At 54.2% G+C, this 18,488-nt stretch overlaps 1 protein-coding gene across 1 annotated transcript in view; it reads left to right on the forward strand.

Moving 5' to 3' along the window:
* The window catches only part of SRRM3 (serine/arginine repetitive matrix 3), an 84,683-nt gene that overhangs the window by 54,586 nt on the left and 11,609 nt on the right, over window positions 1–18,488 (forward strand). The window contains 8 exon segments of the mRNA XM_031664916.1: window positions 2,940–3,068; window positions 3,151–3,231; window positions 3,883–3,912; window positions 4,354–4,416; window positions 4,547–4,582; window positions 7,773–7,823; window positions 8,377–8,481; window positions 9,428–9,605. Coding sequence (XP_031520776.1) covers window positions 2,940–3,068; window positions 3,151–3,231; window positions 3,883–3,912; window positions 4,354–4,416; window positions 4,547–4,582; window positions 7,773–7,823; window positions 8,377–8,481; window positions 9,428–9,605 — 673 coding nt within the window.

Here is an 18,488-nt window from a genome sequence, read left to right on the forward strand (position 1 = left end):
GTTTTGGTGGGTTTTGGCCGGCTTCTTTTTTTTTTTTTTTTTTTCCAGTTTCATGCTTTTTGCCCAGGCTAGAGTGCAATGGCACAATCTCGGCTCACTGCAACCTCCGCCTCCTGGGTTCAAGCAATTCTCTTGCCTCAGCCTCCCGAGTAGCTGGGATTACAGGCGTGCACCACCACACCTGGCTAATTTTTGTGTTTTTAGTAGAGACGGGGTTTCTCCATGTTGGTCAGGCTGGTCTCGAACTCCCGACCTCTGGTGATCTGCCTGCCTCAGCCTCCCAAAGTGCTGGGATTACAGGCATGAGCTACCCGCTAGGCCCTTGGCCGTCTTCTTTACTGCAACCTGTTTTATTAGCAAGGTCTTTATGACCTGTATCTTGTGCTGACCTCCTATCTCATCCTGTGATTTAGAATGCCTAACCTCCTGGGAATGCAGCCCAGTAGGTCTCAGCCTCATTTTATACGGCCCTTATTCAAGATGGAGTTGCTCTGGTTCACATGCCTCTGACAAATCCAAAACTCGTGTCCTTAATGTGCTGCCGATCCAAGCCCTCACCTCTATTGCTGTGGGCGGGGGGGGAGGGAGAGGGGGAAGGAGTGAGCCAGGTGAATAGAACTTAGGAGTAAGGGGAGCTCTGCTGAAACCAGGGCTAAGCCTCCATCTTGGTGGGGGAGGGCACTGTCTGAGCCAGCTTGGATAAAAAATGGAAGGTGGGGGCCACCTCCCTGGAGACAGGCCTCTGGAGGGTCACTTCCAGGCTTGTTCAAAAAAAAAAAAAAGACCAGGCATGGTGGCTCACACCTGTAATCCTAGCACTTTGGGAGGCCAAGGCAAGAGAATTTCTTGAGCAATCCTCCTGACTTGAGGCCAGGAGGTCAAGACCAGCCTGGGCAACATAGTGAGACCCCATCTCTATTAAAATATATATATATTTTTTTTAATTAGGTGGGAGTGGTGGTGTGCTCCTGTAGTCCCAGCCTCCCTGGAGGCTGGAGTGGGAGGATCACTTGAGGCCAGGAGTTCAAGGCTGCAGTGAGCTGTGATCGCACCACTGCACTCCAGCCTCAGTGACAGGGAGAGACTCTGTCTCAAAAAACAAACTAAATAAAATAAAAAATAAAAAAAGAAACTGCACAGCACCTATGACCTCAGCAAATTCTCCCAGCAGCCCTGGAATTGAGTTATCACTCTCACCTTCGAGAATAGGCTCACAGAGGGACACGGCAGACCCCAGGTCACAAGGCGACTCAGGACAGTGCAGGATGAGCCCTTGTCTGGAGCTTCAAAGCTCAGGCTCTTGCCTGGAGCCCAGCTACCTCTAGAAAAACAGAAGCGCTCTGAGAATAGACTGTACGGAGCCAACATCTGTGGCAGAGGCTGGCTGGGGCTCCAGGAGCAGGGACAGGAGGTGTCTGGTCCCTGCTGAGCTAAAAGGAGAGTTCTGTAAGATGGATAGGGAGTATCGGAGGACCCCACCCTCTGCCACCAGGCTTGATTGATGAGCACAGTCCTGCTGCCGGAGATGAGCAGCGGGGCCCCCTGGAGGCTGCAGAGGGGAGGGCGAGGAGAGGCTATGAATATTTCAGCGACAGAGGCCTGGCTGGAGGAAAGGAGGGGAAGAGGGGCACGGAGGCACTCAGCCAGCGGGAGGGGCCTCAGGGACAGAACACCCAGGTGAGGGAAGACCCACATCATTGAGACGGGGCTCGGGGAGGGCGGAGCTAGGCCAGGAAGAAGGGACTCTGAGAAATTTAGAGTTCGCCGTGCGCGGTGGCTCACGCCTGTAACAGCACTTTGGGAGGCCGAGGCTGGCAGATTACCTGAGGTTGGGAGTTCCATACCAGCCTGACCAACATGGAGAAACCCCGTCTCTACTCAAAATACAAAAATTAGCGGGCTCCTGTAATCCCAGCTACTCCAGAGGCTGAGGCAGGAGAATCACTTGAACCCAGGAGGCGGAGGTTGCAGAGAGGTGAGATTGCAGGAGGTTGTAGGAGGCAGAGGTTGCAGTGAGGTGAGATCGGGCCCCTGCACTCCAGCCAGGACAACAGAGTGAGACTCTGAAAAAAAAAGAAAGAAAGAAAAGAAAAGAAAAGAAAAGAGAAATTAGGGTTCAGTGAGAGAAAGGAGGGATGGGGATGGGGTTCCCAGAATAGGACAGTAGGGTTAGGGGCACAGGGATCAAATGGGAGGTTCACTGAGGGGGAGGGTCAATGAATGGGGCTGGAATACGGAGGGGATTCAGTGAGGAAAAGTAGCCTCATATAAGGAGTAGGTACACACACACACACCCCACCCACGACTGCAGGGTGGCTCATGACTGGAATCCCAGCACTTTGAGAGATCAAAGGGAGGATCGCTTGAGGCCAGGAGTTCGAAACCAGCCCAAGAGTTCGAAACCAGCCTGGCCAACATAGTGAGACCCTGTCTCTGCAAAATTTTTCAAATGAGCCAGGGTGGGGGTCCATGCCTGTAGTCCCAGCTACTCAAGAGGCTGAAGAGAGAGGATCGCTTGGGCCCAGGAGTTCAAGGCTGCAGTGAGCTATGATCCCACCACTGCAACCCAGCCTGAGCAACAGAGCAAAACCCTATCTCCAAAATTAAAAAAAAAAAAAAAAAAAAAAAAAGAGGAGGGGGCTTACTGAGATGGTGGGAACTTCGAAGGGGTGCAGGCTAAATAAGGGGCTCGGTTATCCTCTTTCTTTTTTGCAAAAGATTGTACCGTGAGGTCGGGGACCTGTAGGGGATGTGCCCCGTTGGATTCCCCAAATCTCTGCCTAGCCGTGTAAGGGCAGGGGCCGCAGGTGCCCCTCGCCCCTCCTCCAGCTAGGTAGCAGCCTGCAGACTTGGGGGGCTAAGTCAGGCCCCCCGCGCCAGGAAAAGGGGCGGAGAAAAGCCGTCCCGAGACAGGTGGTGAGCGTCCCTGTCGCCGGCAGTGTGGCGGAGACCCCGCGACTGACCGAGGGCGCTGAGCCGGGCCTGGAGTACGCGCCCTTTGACGACGACGACGGCCCGGTGGACTGTGACTGTCCCGCCGCCTGCTACCGCGGCCACCGCGGGTACAGGTCAGCGGCCGCCGCGGCGGGGGTGGGGGGCGCGCGGGGCTGCCCCCCCTCACCGCCCCCACCCCCGCCCCTTCTCCCCCAGGACCAAGCACTGGTCTAGCAGCTCGGCATCGCCCCCTCCCAAGAAAAAGAAGAAAAAGAAAGGCAGCCACCGGAGAAGCCGGTGAGAGCCGCGCCTGGCCGGAGCGGGAAGGGAGGAGGTGGGGTCTCTCCCCAGGTGCCAGTCCCTGGCCCATAGGGGACCCCCAACCATGCCGCATTTGTGAGCCCCGCCCCTCTCTGAGCCCGTCCCTCGCCCTCACCATGCAGCCCCTCGACTAAGTGTCCTCCAGGTAACTGAACCCATCCCAGGCCTCAAGCTCCTCTGCTCGCTAGGCCCTGCCCCTCAACGAGCCCCTCCCCTTCCCTAGGTCCCGCCCCTCAAGGAGCCCCTCCCCTTCTCTGGGGCCCGCCCCCCACCGAGCCCCTCGCCTTCTCTAGGACCCGCCCCTCATCGACCCCTCCCCTTATCTGGGATCCGCCCCTCACTGAGCCCTTCTCTAGCACCTGCCTCTCACTGAATCTCCCAGAGCCAGACTCACTGACCCGGCCCATATGTTACCAGCACCTGCTCCCATTCCCCCTCTGCCCTCCCCCAGGGGTCCCGTGCCCACCAACACCAGTGCGAGTGGTCCTGGGGAGGAGGGGCCTCATCTGCCATCCCCCAATCTCTCTGTCCACCCTCCCCTGTCCTGTGTGAGACCATGGCAAGTGTCTGGGACCCCAACTAACCCCATCCATCCGTCTGTCCTTTCTTCCTGGCATCTGCCCTCAGCAAAAAGAGGAGACTGGAGTCCGAGTGCAGGTCAGTGGGGACACAGCTGGCTGGGCCCAGGGCAGGGGATGTCTGTGGGTGGGAGAGATTCCAAGGCCATTCCCCAGATGCCGGAGGCCTGGACCCTCAGGGCCTGCATGGACACCGCCAGGGTGCAAGCTTTGCCCCTACAGAGGCCATGAGTCCCACCACTGGAGCCTCTGACCTCTGGGTTTGAAACTATCTTTGCCTACAATGCCAGGGGTGGGCTGGAAGGGTGACTTGGGGACAACATAGGCAGCGCCATCAACTACCCTGCGGGACCTTGGCGACGCTTGGGGCCTCGGGTCACTCTGTACAAGGGACCTTGGGCTTCATGGCCTGGAATTCCCTTTCCAGTTTCAATGTCCCAAGCACCCAAGCCTCTCCAGCCATTTCCAGCCCCCCACCCCCCACCCCAGCTCACTAGAGCCCACCTCCCTGTGTCCACAGCTGTGGGAGCTCCTCACCCCTCCGAAAGAAGAAGAAGAGTGTGAAGAAGCATCGCCGAGACAGGTACCCTTGCTGCCCCCACCCTGGGGCCTCCTCTTCCTCCTGTGGGGCCCAGGGCCAGGGCTGTGGTCCTTCATAGGTCTCCCTGGGCCACCCCAGGCAGGCTCAAGAGAACTTCTTTATTGCCCTACAGGTCTGATTCTGGGTCCCGGAGGAAGAGACGGCACAGGTGAGCGGTGCTTTGCAGAGGACACGGTCAGTGGTCCCTTAAGGGACCAAAGCCCAAATGACGCAATGATGGGAGGCAGTTTTGAGGGTCCCACCTGGCTCCGTCCTTCAGCTCCAGGATTCCTTCCCAGAGCCAGGCTGGGAGGACTGGGCAGTGGAGGAGGAACAGGAAAACCAACTGTTTGCAACCCTCACCTGACCCATGCATCAGCCATGACGTGGGGACCCCAAGAATTTCTAGACAACATGGCAGGTCCAATGCCCAAGGGGTGTGTCTGTCTGTGGAGGTGCCGGTTAGACAAGCAGAAACACCAAGACCCCGAATTTGCGGGGAAAGAGCTCGCCAGGCAGGAGGACCTCCATCGTGAGCTGGGAAGGCTCCATGGATAGGAGGCAGGGTCGGGGAGCTGTGGCTAGAGGTAGAGTTTCTCGGGGACAGATGCTAGCCTCCCAACAGGTTTGACTGCCAGGTTATGGAGCATCCTCCACCCAGAAGGGCTGGGGGCTAGCGTGGGGGAGCTCTGAGCAGGGCAGTGGCTTGTTCAGGGTGGACTGGGGGAGGGAAGAGGAAGTGAAAGACAGGATTCCAGGCAGAGGCAGAGTGATGCAGGAGAAGAGGGTTGCTGAGAAAGCAGAAAACAGCCTGAGCCAGGCACGGTGGCTCACGCCTGTAATCCCAGCACTTTGGGAGGCTGAGGCGAGCGGACAGCTTGAGGCCAGGAGTTTGAGACCAGCCTGGTCAACATGGTTAAATCCTGTCTCTACTAAAAATACAAAAATTAGCTGGGTGTGGTGGCGAGCGCCTGTAATCCCAGCTATTCGGGAAGCTGAGGCATGACAATCGTTTGAACCGGGGTGGCGGAGGTTGCAGTGAGCCAAGAGGTTGCAGTGGAGTGCATGGCACTCCAGCCTGGGTGACAGAGTGAGACTCTGTCTCAGAAACAAACAAACAAACAAACAAAAAACGCTGGGCGCCGTGGCTCATGCCTGTAATTCCGGCACTTTGGGAGGCCGAGGTGGGTGGATCATTTGAGGTCAGGACTTTGAGACCAGCTTGGCCAACATAGTCCGTCTCTACTGAAAATACAAAAATTATCCAGGCATGGTGATGGGCGCCTGTAATCCCAGCTACTTGGGAGGCTGAGGTAGGAGAATCGCTTGAACCCGGGAGGAGGAAATTACAGGGAGCTGAGATCGCACCACTGCACTCCAGTCTGGGGGACAGAGCAAAACTCTGTCTCAAAAAAAAAAAAAAAAGAAAAAAGAGAAAAGAAAAAGAAAAGAAAGGGAAGGGAAGGGAAAAGGGAGAGGAGAGGAGAGGAGAGGTCAGGTCGGAAGGAAGAAAGTCACATTCCAGGGGTGGCATCAGAGCCAGACTCCCTCCCAGCAGCCCAGAGGAAGGGCAGAGTCCAGAGTTCCTTCCTTGCAGTGGGAATTTGCCAAGTAGGGAGAAGCCTACATAAACACCTAATCCTGCCCCTCCAATGTCCCCAATTTTTCATCTTCCCCTGGCCTCCCAGCATCTGTGGATCAGTGTGAGTCCCTACTGCCCCCCAGTGGCCACCATTAGCTTACACACACCCTGTGGCCAGCTCCCATCCTTCCTGGACAGGTCCTAAAAGTGAACTAGGAATAGACCAGCTTCCAATGGGGAGACTGAAGCCCAAAGCAGCCTCCAGCACACAAATCCTTAGCCTCCGGGCCTGCCCTGCACTCACTCTGCTCCTAGGGAAGCATATTTCTGTGGTTCTTAGCATGGCTTTGTTTTGGGGTCAGAAGGACTGAAGGGATCTGGTGGCACCAGGAAGGATGGGGCTGAGGACTGGGGCTGGGCGAGACCTTTTGAGGGCTAACCAGAAGCTTCTCAGGCTTTTCATCAAAGTTAGAGGTTGCTGGGTTGGGGGACTTGCCCCAGAGGGCTGGATGAGATGTGACGGAAAGCTGTGGGAGTTGGGAGGGGGCAGCCCTGGAGATGGATCCAGAGCTGTCATTCAAAAACAGGGAGATTGGCGAGGCACGGTGGCTCACACCTGTCATCCCAGCACTTTGGAGGGCTGAGGCGGGTGGATCACTTGAGGCCAGGAGTTTGAGACCAGCTTGGCCAACATGGTGAAATCCTGTTTCTACTAAAACAAACAAACACAAAATAGTCAGATATGGTGGCAGGCAACTGTAATCCCAGCTACTTGGGAGGCTGAGGCATGAGAATTGCTTGAAACTGTGAGGTGAAGGTTGCGGTGAGCTGAAATTGTGCCACTGCACACCAGCCTGGGCAACAGAGTGGGACTCCATCTCAAGACTAAAAAAAAAAAAAAGCAGGGACATCATGCCCTTGGGAAAGCATTTCTTTCCTAAACCCCTGGTGAGCTGGCCTAGGGCTGGGCCAGTATAGGAGCACACGGAGGAAGGGGGCTCAGGAGGTATGACTATCAGGCCATATCCCAATACTCAAGGAAATGAGTATTGAGCATGTCCCAAGTCCAATACCAGAGCAAATCACCATCTCTACCTGGCCCAGACCTGAGGCTTGAGGCTGCTACACCTACAAACAGCAAACCCCGCCTTTTTTTTGTTGGTTTTTTTTTCCCAAGATGGAGTTTTGCTCTTGTTGCCCAGGCTGGAGTGCAAAGGTGCGATCTCGGCCTCTGCAACCTCTGAAGGGATCTGGTGGCTCCGTCTCCCAGGTTCAAGTGATTCTCCTGCCTCAGCCTCCCGGGTAGCTAGGATTACAGGCACGCACCACCACACCTGGCTAATTTTGTACTTTTAGTAGAGACAGGGTTTCTCCATGTTGGTCAGGCTGGTCTTGAACTCCTGACCTCAAGTGATCCACCGGCCTCAGCCTCCCAAAGTGCTGAGATTACAGGCATGAGCCACTGCACCCGGCTACAGCACCCCCCCTTTATCTGGGGCCAGTCACATTTCTGTGGCCCTCCCAGACTGGGCAGCAGTTGTGGCCCAGGGAGGAGGTGTTCACGGGCCAGGACTTCCAGGAGGAGGAAGGACCCAGCCTTGGCCAAGTGAAAGGGACAAAGCAGGGGAGTAGTATGGAAAAGTCCCCGCCAGCCAGGGGGCTCAGCCCCTAGAGTGGAACAAATCTCAGATCCACACCTGTGCATACCCAGGCTCCAGGGCATGAAGGCCACACCCTCCCTGGGTCACACCGTCACTGTGATCTCTGCTCTCTGCAGATCTCGAAGCTCCAAGAGCAAAAGAAAAGAGAAGAACAAAGAGAGGAAGAGGTAAACGCCCTCCCTACTTTCCAGCGCCCCCCTATTCGTTCTCCCTCCCGCCCTAGCAAACTAGGCCTTTTAGAATCACAGAATCAGCCATTAAAGGTAGCTCATTTTGCCCAGATGGAAAAATTACCATCTAGAGAGAAAGCCAAGGGCTCTCACTCAGTCACAGCTGGAATCGAAACCCAGGCTTCCTGCCTTCCAATCCAGGGTCCTTCCAAGCCCAGTCCTCGTGACTCCTCCACCCTCCTTCCTCCCACCCCGCAAGTCCCAGGATCACCTGGTGAGGGCTGAGGGGGGTCTTGGGAGGCTGAGGTTGTCTAGAGAAAAGGGGGCCTTTTCCTAATTCTCACAGATGACCCATATGGACCAGATAGGTTCTGCGGCCAGCACGAACACTGCTGATGTACCTTTTATAGGACACTTTAGGGGACTGATGAACACTGGCTTTCAGTAGCGTTCCACTGGGATCCTGGTGGGAGGTTGGGCAACTTGGGGGCTGTGAGGGGGAATAGGGGGCAGAAGTGAGGTACAGTCTGATTTCCCTCATCCACGCCAGGCCTCACACAGAGTCCCCAGGCCGGAGGTCTCATCGCCATAGCAGTGGCAGCTCCCACAGCCCCTCCCTCTCCTCCCACTACAGTGATTCCAGATCTCCCAGCAGGTAGGCCTGGGCCTCTGGGAGGCTTTCTCCTGATGGGGTTTAAGGGTTGCAGATTAAACACCCTCCAAGGGCTGGGGAGCAGGGCTGGTGGACAGAATGTCAATTCATCAGTGGGTAGAAATTTATCAGGGGTGGCCAGGTGTGGTGGCTCACAGCTGTAATGTCAGCACTTTGGAAGGTCAAGGCAGAAGGATCGCCTGAGGCCAGGAGTTCGAGACCAGCCTGGGCAATATATTGAATTAAATTAAAAGTAATAATAATAATTGTATATATTATATAATATATATATATATATATATTTTATATACGAGTATTGCTCTGTTGCCCAGGCTGGAGAGCAGTGGTGCAATCTTGGCTCACTGCAACCTCCGCCTCCTGGATTCAAGCAATTCTCCAGCCTCAGCCACCTGAGTAGCTGGGATTACAGGCGTGCACCACCATGCCTGACTAATATTTGTATTTTTAGTGGAGATGGGGTTTCGCCATTTCGGCCAGCCTGGTCTCGAATTCCTGACCTCAAGCGATCTGCCTGCCTCAGCCTCCCAAAGTGCTGAGATTACAGGCGTGAGCCACCAAGCCCAGCCTAATAATAATTTTAAAAAAGAGAAATATGCCAGGGGAGTGATAACTTGAGGAAGAGCTGCCCTAAGGCCCCTAAGCCTCCGCCTGAATTGGAAATCGAGGCACAGCCTGACTGGCTCACCCTGATCAAATCCTCTCTAAGTGGAAAGGTTCTCAGCATGGTGAAAAGGCAGGTGGGGAGCTGCCCTCTTCCCTCCCGCCCTAGCACTCTAGGCCTTTTAGAATCACGGAATCAGGCCATTAAAGGTAGCTCATTTTGCCCAGATGGAAAAAATGCGGGGGAGGGGGGAAAGTGGAGGCTCAACTGCTTGCAAAGCGAGTGTCCCACGCCGGCTCCCCCATTCTCCCTGGCGTCCAACCCCAGGCTGAGCCCCAAGCACCGAGACGAAGGGCGAAAGACGGGCAGCCAGCGGTCCAGCGGAAGCCGGTCGCCTTCCCCGTCCGGCGGCAGCGGATGGGGGTCGCCCCAGCGGAACGGCGGCAGCGGGCAGCGGAGCGGAGCGCACGGGGGCCGCCCCGGCTCGGCGCACAGCCCGGCCGATGTACGTACACTTCGCTTTGCGGAGGGTTCCCGCGCCGCGGGCTGCGCCGTGCGGGGTCGGGCGCGTCGCCAGAGGGGCAGGGGGCGATAAGTGTGGCATGGGGGCGGGGCGGCCGCTTCCTCCCTCCTCGGCTCCCCGCTGGGGGCGTCCTGGCTCGGGAGCCGCCAGGAGTGCTAGGCCGGTGCGCCCACCTGGCCCTAGTGTCAGGGTGAGGGGCGTCTGCGGTCTTGGGCCACCCTTTGCGCTTGGCAAACTAAAGGCCAGAGGGGGGTTGACCACGGGGCACTGAGTTGGGTACAGGGCTGGGGAGGAATCAGGGTCTCGTGCCCTCCCTAGGCATATTAGGGTGGGAGGGGCATGGACATTGATAGGAGTCCCAGGCAGGAGCAGGATTCGAGAGACAGGACCCCCTGCTGGGCACCACCTGGGCCCTGAGTCTCCCTCTTCCCACCAAGCCCTGGCCCCACCTCTGAGCACCCACCTACCCCTCCTTTAACCTTCTCCCCAGCCCCTCCCTCCCTTCGCCCCCTCCCCCATCTCAGTCCCTCTGCCCTCTAAAGTCCCTGCTCCCAGGAGACTCTGCCCTTTTCCAGGCACCGCCCACACTTGGACAGGTGTCTCAAACCTGCCGGCTCCTCTTCCCACGGCCACCCTCCTGAGGCACCTGCCAGGGTACCTCAGAGACCCCACACCAACACCACCCCCCCCAAAACTGTCCCCACCCTTCCTCCAAGAGGGGCACAGATGTCCGAAGACCTACAGGCAGGTGCAATGGGGGAACTGGCAGAGGAGAGAGACGTCTCAGTCTGTCCCCAGGTGGATGGGCTGGGCCTGGATGGGGGCTTCTCCCAGACCCCAGGGAAGGTCCACATCCCCTTCTGGTCTGTTGATTATAGAGTACACGATTGAGACCCCTCAGAGAGAGGGGGCTGCAGTGCTGGCAGGGGCACTAGGGTGGGCGGGGGTGTGGCTTGGGGTGGGGAGGCCTGCAGGTTCCTTCCCAGACCCGCAGACTGCCCCCCACCCAACCCCAAAGCCTCAGCTGGGAGTGGGAGAGCTGCCCCTCCCCAGACCTCAGGTCTCCGCAGCAAACATGTACGTGTTGGTCAGTTTCATTTTGATTTTTGGCTGTTTCCTTTCACTCCCTTTCTTTTCTCAAACACCCTTTACTCCCACGGCCTCAGAGAGGAAAGTCAAGGGCAGCTGACTGAAGGCTCTTGGTCTCAAGGTTAAGTTTTATTGAAGGACATTTACCTGTCTCTAGACTGTCCCACCTTGACCAGGCACTAGGCTCCTAGGCTCCAGGGGATTTTGGTTGGGCCACCCAGGGAGGATGACACTGATGTCCCCTGATCTGTCTTGGGAGGGGGTTGAGGGCAGGCAAAGGTAGCTGAGGGTAGCATGGCAGAGGCTGGAGAGGATTAACAAACCCACAAGAGAGACACCTACCATCCCCCACCCCTGTGGGCATGGAGTCCCAAGAGCACAGGACCCCAAACACCTTCTTGCTAGCTTCTCATCCCCCCTCCTGGGGCCTCCCGAGAGACACAGAGAGGCAGGTTCTCTCAAGTCAGGGCTGAAAGTGGGTTCCTTCGTACTTCTGGTCCTCTCTCCAGCCCTGGAGTCCTGAGCAATGATCCCACCTCCACCCCCTCCCCAATGCAGACAAAATAGCCACAGCCACTAGGCAGACTCCCCGGGATAGGGCAGTTGGGGAAGGGGACCCAGCCACCAGCCTCGGGGCGGGAGCTTCTGAAGCACCCACATCTTGTCTCCTTCCCAGCATCGGACTCTAGTTCGGCACAGCCCTGGGAGTTTTCTTAGAGACGGCATTTTGTGACTCCTTTCACCAAGCATGGTCCCCAAATCCTGTCCCTCACCCTTGGGGTCCTGGGAGATCTGGGACTTCAGAGCATCCTGGGTCTCAAACCTGCATTCAGATCCCTGCCTCTTTGCCTAAAAAAGACCTCTGAGGAGTCAAATGAGGCTAGTTCTCGCTCATATGCAGAAAAGTGAGATGGGGGATGGGAGAGGGGTCCCAGACTTTACCATGAACGAAACTGTCTTTGGGAAAAAATACTGGGGGTGGTATTCTTGGACGATACTTTAAAAAAAAAAAAAAAAAAAAAAAAAAAACCAGAAAAGAAAAGAAAAAAAAAAAAGAGAGAGAGAAACAAACGGAAAAAAAGGAAAGCTCAACATTTTTTAACCCCGTCTATGTTTTTGTTTGTTTTTTAGCCTCCCATTTGAAACGTGGTAATACTGTGATTCCATTTCTTGTTTAGCTGGTGAGGGAAGAGGGTGGGCAAGTTTATGTAACTTTTTCTGTTGTTTTGTTTTTGTTTGTATTCCCTTTTCCTTTTTTTTTTTTTTTTTTTTTTTTCTATTTTAATGTACAGAAATGCAAACTATCTCTCTGGGTTTTTTTTTTTTTTCCTATCTTCTATGTTCTAGAATTTTCTTTTTGTGTGTGTTACTGTGGGAACCTTTCCTCTTAATGCAGAGATGGCTTTTGAATTTTAAGTGAACATTAATCATATACACATCTCTATATACTTTTTTTTTCCTTTGTAATCTGAATTTAAAAGGGAAGATAACTCTAAAAAAAAAAAAAAAAAAATCACGCCCACACCAACAACTCCTGCCAAGTCAGCAGTGGCAGCAAATCCTCCTTTCAACTCCAGGCACAGGCTGGAGCTGCCGCAGATTTTAAATTAACTACAGTGGTGCAGCCTGTGCTGCTGCATTCCCCAGGAAGCTGGAGAGAAGCTGGGAGACCCAGGGAGGGAAAGAGACTTGTCCTGGGTTGCCCAGGGAGCTTCTTGGAGCTTGCTGCTACTCCTTGGTTCAGTTTAGTGTAATGGGCTGGACACGGGGGACAGGGAGCGGGACAGGTTGTTCAGGACCATCAATGTCAGACCTCAGACTCAGATCCTTAGGTAACTGTGGAGGAGGGAGAGGTCTGAAGGCACCTGGCAGAGTTTAGCTGAGACACTCCAGGCAAGAGAAAAATTCCATCTTGGGCTGGGTATGGTGGCTCACACCTGTAATCCCAGCACTTTGGGAGGCCGAGGGGAGGCAGATCACCTGAGGTCAGGAGCTCAAGACCAGCCTCACCAACATGGTGAAAACCCAGCTCTACTAAAAATACAAAAATTCGGCCTGCCATGGTGGCTCACACCTGTAATCCCAGCACTTTGGGAGGCTGAGGCGGGCAGATCACCTGAGGTCAGGAGTTCGAGACCAGCCTGGCCAACATGGCAAAACCCCGTCTCTACTAAAAATACAAAAAAATTAGCCAGGCATGGTGGTGTGTGCCTGTAATCTCAGCTACTTGGGAGGCTGAGGCAGGAGAATCACTTGAACCTGGGAGGCAGAGGTTGCAGTGAGCGGAGATCATGCCACTGCACTCCAGCCTAGGTGACAGAGTGAGACTCCATCTCGGAAAAAAAAATCCATCTTGGTCTTGAGACTGAGGCCAGTGATGTGGTCACTCCCAGGTGATGGTTGAACCCCACAGGAATTTCTGGGTTCTGCTGCTTACAGGAGAAACTGCAGCTCCGAGAGGTCAAGTGACTGGTTCAAGGTCACACAGCTATTTAGAGGTAGATCCAAAAGTAGACCCCAAGCAGGGTGCGGTGGCTTATACCTGTAATCCCAGCACTTTGGGATGCTGAGGCAGGAGGATGACTTGAGGCCTGGAGTTCCAGACTAGCCTGGTCAGCAGAACAAGACTCTATCTCTACGAGAAAAAAAAAAATTTTTTTTGTTTTAATGAGCCAGGCATGGTGGCATGTGCCTGTAGTCTCAGCTACTGAGGGAGATGAGGTGGGAGAATCACTTGAGCTCAGGAGTCCAAGGCTTCAGTAAGCCATGATAGCACCACTGCACTCCAGCCTGGGCAACATTGCAAGACCCTGTTGCTACAAAAATTAAAAAAAAAACAAAAAAAAGAAAGAAAGCTGGGAATGGTGGAATACACCTGTAATCCCAGCTACTCAGGAGGCTGAGACAGGAGGATTGCCTGAGCCCAGGAGTTTGAGGCTGCAGTGAGCCATGATTGTGCCACTGCACTCCAGCTTGGGCAACAGAGCAAGACCCTGTCTCAAAACAAAAACAAAAAACAAAAAAATAGACTGCAGCCCTCTGACCTCTAGACTCCAGCCACGCTGTGGAGAGGGTGGAAAATGGGAAGCACAGTCCGGGAGCCCTGAGCAGAAGGAGGATTTGGGAGGTGGATGCTGGTTGTCTCAGCTCCTGTTTTCCCCCATCAGACCCCTCCAGAAATCAACTTCCTGCTCTCTCATGTCCCTAGACTGAGGTCTGCCCACACTGAGCGACCCGGGTGCAGGTGGCCGCCACATTACAGAAACTCACTCTATATGACTGTTGCTTCAGTGACTCAGGGAACCCTAAACCCTCACAATTCATACATGTGGGAAAATAAATATCAAGGCACAGAGAGGGAAGAGAGTCACTCAAGGTCACACAATGTAGGATGGAAGAGGAAGAAATGGATCAGGAGACCTCCTGGGACAAGCCCTTCTGTCCAGTCTTACCTGGTACCTTCACTGGCCTCCCTCCAGCCCCCACCAGCACAGCCTGGTGCTAGGCTCACCCTCCCAAGGCCCAGAAAGAGTAGACAGACTTTGCCATCTTTTCTTTTTATTATTGCATTCCTGTCCCAGGGACTACTTGCTCACCTTAGAAGTCTCTAGCATTAGAAGTTTCAGGGGATGGGGCAGGCACAGCGACTCATGCTGGTAATCCCAGTACTTTGGAAGGGCGAGGGAGGAAGATCGCTTGAGACCAGGAGTTTGAGATCAGCCTGGGCAACATAGCAAAACTCCCATCTCTACAAAAAAAACAATTTTTTTTTTTTTTTTTGAGACGGAGTCTTGCTCTGTCACCCAGGCTGGAGTGCAGTGGCCGGATCTCAGCTCACTGCAAGCTCCGCCTCCCGGGTTCATGCCATTCTCCTGCCTCAGCCTCCCGAGTAGCTGGGACTACAGGCACCCGCCACCTCGCCCGGCTAGTTTTTTGTAATTTTTTTTAGTAGAGATGGGGTTTCACCGTGTTAGCCAGGATGGTCTCGATCTCCTGACCTCGTGATCCGCCCGTCTCGGCCTCCCAAAGTGCTGGGATTACAGGCTTGAGCCACCGCGCCCGGCCAATTTTTTTTTTAATTAGCCAGGTGTGATGGTGCATGCCTATAATCCCAGCTACTTGGAAGGCTGAGGTGGGAGGATCACTTCAGCCCAGCAGTTGGAGGCTACGGTGAGCTATCATCCTGCCTGTAGTCCCAGCGACTCAGGAAGCTGAGGCAGGAGAATCACTTGAACCCAGGAGGTGGAGGTTGCAGTGAGCTGAGATCACACCACTGCACTCCAGCCTGGGTGACAGAGCGAGACTCCATCTCAAAACAAACAAACAAACAAACAAACAAAAAAAAAAACCCCAAAAACAAAAAAAAAACCCACAGTGTCAGGGGCTGCCTGGAAGGTAACATCCTTAGCTGAGGGTGGCAGAGAAGGCTCAGGATCATGGCCTCCAGGCTCTCTCTGGCTTCTCTCTCTGATCCAAATTTTATCAAGTAATGGCCAGCCTCAGGTGACCCCCAAGAAAAGGTACCAAGGCACCCACTGACCTGCCTTATCCAGGAACAGAAAAAGGCAAAAGGGATGAATTTTGCTAAAATGATGCCGAAGCCAGAGGGAAAGGAGTGGGATTGACCGGAGGCAGGATCACTCCTCCAGATCGGCTCTGCGGTTGCCTTCCCTTTTAAATGCACATTTTCCCTTCACCCATCTGTCCACTCCGATTGGCCTTGTTTAAACAGCGCTTGTCTCCTCTTTCTGTCTGGGGGCACCTTTCTCTCTTCCTGCCTCTCTGTTTGTTTGCTTCTGTCATTGTCTCTGTCTTTCTGTTTCTCTTTCTCCCTCTCTTCCCATTTCTATCTCTGTCTGATTTTGTCTGTTCTTCCGTCTGTCTCTCTGTCTGTCTGCCTCCTGTCCCTTTCTCTCTTCCTCTCCATCTCTCTCCCCCGGCATGGGCCTCTCTCCCATGCTGCCAGACCCTCTGTAGCCCACCCTGTGGTTCTCTTCCATCAGCTGCTTCCTGCATGCTCTGTGGAGGTTTTCTGTTGTTTGAACAGTAAAGAAAGCTTGGCTAGTGGAACCCATTGTTTAAAACGGAGGAAAAAAAAAAAGCAAACAGAAATGGCCGGGCAAGAGCCCCCTCCCATCCCTGGGATGAGACAAAAGCCACATTGGCCACCCATCTACTGGCTCAGAGGGGGAGCACAGTTTAGGGTCACTGTCTTTCCCCAATTCTGCATTCCCAATGCGGAGACCTTCTTTTCTTTTTTATTATTGCATTCCTGTCCCTGACCACTGAGAAGGTAGGTATCCCAGCTCCGCTGTGCGCTCTCGCTCCCATCTCCAGATAAGCCCCGCCACTTTGCTTGGTTTGAATGTGGTTTTCTTTCTCTCTCTTTCTCTCGATCTTGCCCTGGTTGGTTTCATCTTCCTCCCTTTTCTTTCTTTATTTTAGTGACTACTCATTTGTAACTTGCACTTTCTTCAAATGAGCTACAAAGCTATGTTTCCTGGTTTGTCGTTTGGTTTTCTTGACTTTCCCTGACCAACTTTTCTAGCCCATCTCCCCCCCTTCTCCAGCTTCCCTGTTCCCTCCTTCTTCCTCTCCATCCCTGACTTCCACCCCTAAATCCTCCTTCACGCCTTCTTTCTCATTCTGTTGTCCGAATGCATTTCTGTGTGGTTTAGCATTCCAAGTTTGTGTTTCTTTCCTGAACTGTATGCTGCAGTGAAGCCAATTTGATTTCTGTTGTCTGGATAGCTGCGAAGCCCCTCCTCACCCTTCATCCCTGCCAGCCCCTGGGACTTCGGTCACCCCGCTGGCCTTCAGGGCCCTTTCGGGCAATAGGCAGGGGCAGAGGAGCCATTGTGGGGCCTCTTGGCCTCCAGATCCTGGAGGAAGTTCTGGCCAAGGTCAGGCACAAGGGAAAAGCCCCATCCCATCCTCGGGGGCCTACTGAGCCAAAGGGAACTCTGCGCTTCCTCGAATCCTTCCCTGGCTGCAGGATGGAGCCTTGGGGTGGGAGCTGCAGGGCTCTGGAGGAGAAACGGGCACCAGGACTGAGCCTCCAGCTTCCATCTATTGGGTGCGATAGTAGATTCATTTGGGGTGGCAGTGGGCAGGGCAGTGAGCTGGCCAGGAGCAGGTTTGAAACCTAGAGGGCCTACTTAGCAAAGTCTCTGTGAGGTAATTTACAGGTAATTTACCTGCCTGCTGCCTGGTCCATGATCCAACCCAGACAGGGCTCCTTCCACCCTCAGCATCCTTCCATCTTCTGAATTTGAACAGCTTAATGTGGACCCTCAGAGCAGAAGGATCCCAAAGGAACAATCAGCAGGGGCTAGGGGCCCAGAGGATGCTGCAGCAGAACCAGGACTAGGTCCTGGGACTTGTGACTCTCAGCCCAGGGCTCATCCACCCACACTGAGGGTACTAGAGTTGGAGGTGGACCCTAGGGGACCCCACCTCTGCACCCCTGCCTATTAAACTGTTTCCTTTCCCACCTGGGAGCAGCTAGAGAAATGTGGCATTCTGGCCAGGTGCGGTGACTCACGCCTGTAATCCCAGCACTTTGGGAGGCCGAGGTGGGCGGATCACTTGCGGTCTGGAGTTCGAGATCAGCCTGGCCAACATGGCAAAACCCCGTCTCTACTAAAAATACAAAAATTAGCTGTGCATTTTACAGTGCACGCCTGTAATCCCAGCTACTTGGGAGGCTGAGGCAGGAGAATCGCTTGAACCTGGAAGGCGGAGGCTGCAGTGAGCCTAGATCGTGCCTCTGCACTCCAGCATGGGTGACAAAATGAGACTCCGTCTCAAAAAAAAAAAGGGCATTCAGCATTCCAACCATTATGAGGCCTCCACGGCTTCCATCTTCAGCTTTGAAAAGAGAAGGCCCAGCCACTCGTCCCTACCCCACCCCATGTTTATCCCGGGGGCAGGTGTCAGGGAGTTCACCCACTCAGAACATCCTTCTCAACACTGGGTGGTGCCAGGAGGGGAGACAGCAAGTGGCTCTTTATTTTTTTAATCAATTAATTTATTTATTTATTGTGAGACAGAGTCTCGCTTTGTCGCCCAGGCTGGAGTGCAGTGGTACGATCTTGGCTCACTGCAAGCTCCGCCTCCTGGGTTCACGCCATTCTCCTGCCTCAGCCTCCAGAGTAGCTGGGACTACAGGCGCTCGCCAACACACCTGGCTAATTTTTTGTATTTTTAGTAGAGATGGGGTTTCACCGTGTTAGCCAGGATGGTTTCGATCTCCTGGCCTCGTGAGCTGCCCACCTCAGCCTCCCAAAGTGCTGGGATTACAGGCGTGAGCCACTGTGCCTGGCCAACAAGTGACTCTTTAAAAAGGGAGAAAGGGCAAGCTAGGTGAGGTTATACCACTTGTAGTCTCAGCTACTCAGGAGGCTAAGGCAGGGGGATTGCTTGAGCCCAGGAGTTTGAGGCTGCAGTGAACCATGATTGCACCACTGCACTCCAGCCTGGCCAACAGAGCGAGACTCAGTCCCTGCTCCCTCAAAAAAAAAAAAAAAAAAAAAAGAAAGAAAGAAAGAAAAGAAGGAAAGTGCTGCTGATCTGACAGGAGAAACTCTGTTGAAGCCCGATGAGGAAGGGGAGGGTCCCTCCTTGAGGAGTTTCTGATATGACCAGGGACCCACAAGCTGGGATCTCAAACGCTGAGTTAGAGGTGGGTGGTCGTCTAAGTCCTCAAAGGAAGCAAGAGTAAAGCATCTCAGGTGTTTACCTGTTCTTGTCCTTCAGAGTACCAGGACCAGGTGA

This window comes from Papio anubis, chromosome 4 (assembly GCF_008728515.1).
Source record: "Papio anubis isolate 15944 chromosome 4, Panubis1.0, whole genome shotgun sequence".
Classification (NCBI taxonomy): Eukaryota; Metazoa; Chordata; class Mammalia; order Primates; family Cercopithecidae; genus Papio; species Papio anubis.